The sequence below is a fragment of the Entelurus aequoreus genome, linkage group LG01 (genome assembly GCF_033978785.1).
Source record: "Entelurus aequoreus isolate RoL-2023_Sb linkage group LG01, RoL_Eaeq_v1.1, whole genome shotgun sequence".
In the NCBI taxonomy this organism is placed as follows: Eukaryota; Metazoa; Chordata; class Actinopteri; order Syngnathiformes; family Syngnathidae; genus Entelurus; species Entelurus aequoreus.
This window is the reverse complement of record NC_084731.1, coordinates 40,172,963-40,175,808: the sequence shown is the minus strand read 5'-3', so window position 1 is coordinate 40,175,808 and position 2,846 is coordinate 40,172,963. Positions and strand designations below refer to the sequence as shown.

Sequence of the window (2,846 nt, the reverse complement as noted above, 5' to 3'; positions counted from 1 at the left end):
TACTGTGATAACATTGAACAAGCAGAAATGCAAAAAGTCACGTTTGTTTAGCGTTTACTGCTTATTCAGCACCTACAGTGAGCGAACTCGTCCAAAAGATGGCGCCATTGCACAAATAATAACACACCTTTCTGTTTGTTAGGTTCTGCGCATGCCAAAGTAAAGTATTCCAAATTAAGGTGTGACGCATGAAAAGCACGTCATAATCACATCGTTTTTTTCAGGGTCCATCTACGCAGGAACATTCTAATCCGAATGATGATCAGATTAAATAAATGTTATCCATGTACACATGGCGATAGTTTTATATTATTTGACAGGTTTGTAAACTAAAAGAAGGTTAGATATAATTACTAAACACAATAAAAATCAAGAGCATGATTACGAATTCAGTGTTAATATTTGAGTGGGCCTGGGCCCCTCTTTAGTGGAAAGGTTGGGCCTCAAGGTCAAAAAGGTTAAGAATCCCTTTACTAATTTACATTGTTGACATGGGTGTCAGCAACAAGGTTCACCATACAGTAAGTAGTAAAAGTTGTTTTCCATTAAGGTACTACTTTTTCACTGTTAGCTATCTATGTACTCTGTGTTTTACAGTGAGTAAGTAAGCTAACATTTGGCCATTTAAACCTTTCTTCTAAACGGGTTGTAGTGTAGAAACAATGGAGTTGAGTCAAAAAGAGGAAATTAGCCAATGAACGTATTGAGTTAAAGGTTCGGGCGACCAACGCTCTTGCAGCTCACTTCAAACATGAAGAACTTACTCAAACATTTGTCTCGAATGCCATAGATGACAGGATTGATGGCACGAGGTAGTATCTGTACGATGATGTAGCAAGCGAAGAGAGAGTCGCTGTAGTTCTTAGGGAACAACTTCTTTAAAATGGTTTTGACCATCGGCGTGGCATACGTGGTCATGCATAGGAGGACCTGGACGCTGTGTAGCAGGATGGTCGTCCGGGCCTTCTTGCCATCCTTGCTGGCCTTTTGGGCGGTGCAGAAAATCATAAAGTATGTGTAAAAGAGAACAGACCAGACCAGGATCAGGTACATGACGTAGGTAATGTCCTGCTTTATGGAAAGCAGCGGATTAGGGAAGGCAGTTTCTCGCAAACAGAACACTCTTGAAGAGAAGAAGTCCAGTGGCTCGGTGGCTAAGGTGATGAAGAGGTCAGGCAGAACCGAGATCAAGCTGGTGGTCCAGATCAGAACAATAGTGATGAGAGTTCTGTTGACGGTGCAGAGGCGGGCATGCTGCAGCGGCAGGCACACGGCGATGTAGCACTCGGCCGCCATGCACGCCAGATTGAGCGGCATGTTCTCGGTGGTGAAGAGCGCCAGCAGGATCAAAGTGGCACACACGGACATGTTGATCGTGTACAGGATGTAGCTGACAAAGAAGAGCACCAGGGTCACGTTCACTTGGATCACGTTGTTTAGCACCAGGTGGAAGAAGAGGATGTAGCGAGGGTTGGTGTAGAACATCTGGCCACAAAGGAGAACTGTGTCACAGTTTGTTGTATGTTCTTTTCAAAGTTCCTGACCAAGTCTTGCCATGTCTCACCGTGTCCTACCATGTCTTACCTGGTGCTTGCAGAAGGTGTGCATGAAGATGATGTTGATGTAGTTGATGAACAGGCCGATGACAAACACTAGAACATTTTTGAAGACCACTTTGATAAACGGGTCTCGGTACTCCACAACCACGGTCACATTGTGCAGCATGAACTGCGTGTTCATGTCGGCGCAGAGCGAACACTAGTGATGACAAGACCGTGGTGTGTAATTAATGTCAGAGTATCCTTGATGGACTTTGGAATAGCAAAATGAAACAGATGACTATCTTTCCATGCATTAAGTTAATCAAATTTAATTTAATTGAATTTCTAATGCGACTATTGGTCATACGCCGTGTGCCTCCCGTACACTGGGGGGTGCCTATTTCCTTTTAGCGCGTATAAATGTATTGCTTTTCCGGTTGACCTATGACGTTACACCAAAACAAGACATCTTTGCTGCTCCTCACAATTCGCTCGTTAAAGATCGCAGACCTGGATGAGTCAACAGCCCAGTTCTTGTTGTACCTGATGTTCGCTGTAATATTGGCATCTCCCATCGATGCACTTCAAATTGTTCTGTTCTTTTCATTTGTGAAGCAACTTCATTTCCAGTTGTTGCCTATATTTTTATTAAATGGGATTTGATTCCGGTTGAACGCCGCGCGTTAAGACTGGCGCAGAGGCACAAATGTGCCGCTCTGGTGGCACACTCACTCGTGAAATCTGGTTTTCAATCGCATAATCTAGGAGTTAAATCTGATTTTTAAAAAGCCAAACCCGATCAGATTAGGTGTTTTGCATGGGTTGTAGAATGCTTATTTTGAGCCCAAATATTTAAGAAATCAGACAAATTTAGTGCATGGAAATGTAGTCACTGATGTGCTGGTCCTCTTAATTAATGTGTCTTTATTAAAGAAAGCTTTTTTTGACACTGAATTTATGTAACTGAATTTTTTGTGTTTGAATTTTATGAACTTAATTTTTTTTTACATCAGATTATGCTGACAATTTCATTGAAAAAAAATTGTTAGCAGAATGTGTGTGTTTAAAAGTTCAGTGTAAAAAAATTCTGTGTCGTAAAATTTGCTGTTTTAAAAAGCAAAACTCACTCCAGGTAAATTAATACTAAAGCAATCGATCATGTCTCAGGACCAGCCAATGAGGTGTCAAGTTTAAAGTCACGTGCCACAGGTCTTGCAAAACAGTATAAAAAAGGCAGTTAACTGGGCTACCTGGGCATAATACAACATAATCAACATTTCAATGCAGCCCGCTGGATATTTTCTA

At 41.7% G+C, this 2,846-nt stretch overlaps 1 protein-coding gene across 1 annotated transcript; it reads right to left on the bottom strand.

Moving 5' to 3' along the window:
* Window positions 1–708: 708 nt before the first annotated feature.
* On the bottom strand, window positions 709–1,740 carry LOC133645931 (odorant receptor 131-2-like). Its single transcript, XM_062040861.1, has 2 exons — window positions 1,585–1,740; window positions 709–1,485 (listed from the first exon to the last, which is right to left on the bottom strand). Exons 1-2 carry the CDS (start codon window positions 1,738–1,740, stop codon window positions 709–711), a joined length of 933 nt encoding a protein of 310 aa, XP_061896845.1.
* Window positions 1,741–2,846: the final 1,106 nt, after the last annotated feature.

What these genes read in the sequence shown, in the direction of transcription:
- LOC133645931 (XM_062040861.1), bottom strand. Translation starts at nt 1,740, where the DNA reads ATGAACACGCAGTTCATGCTGCACAATGTGACCGTGGTTGTGGAGTAC. An exon ending in ACACCTTCTGCAAGCACCAG is followed by an intron (nt 1,486 to 1,584) that starts GTAAGACATGGT and finishes CTTTGTGGCCAG; the next exon opens with ATGTTCTACACCAACCCTCG.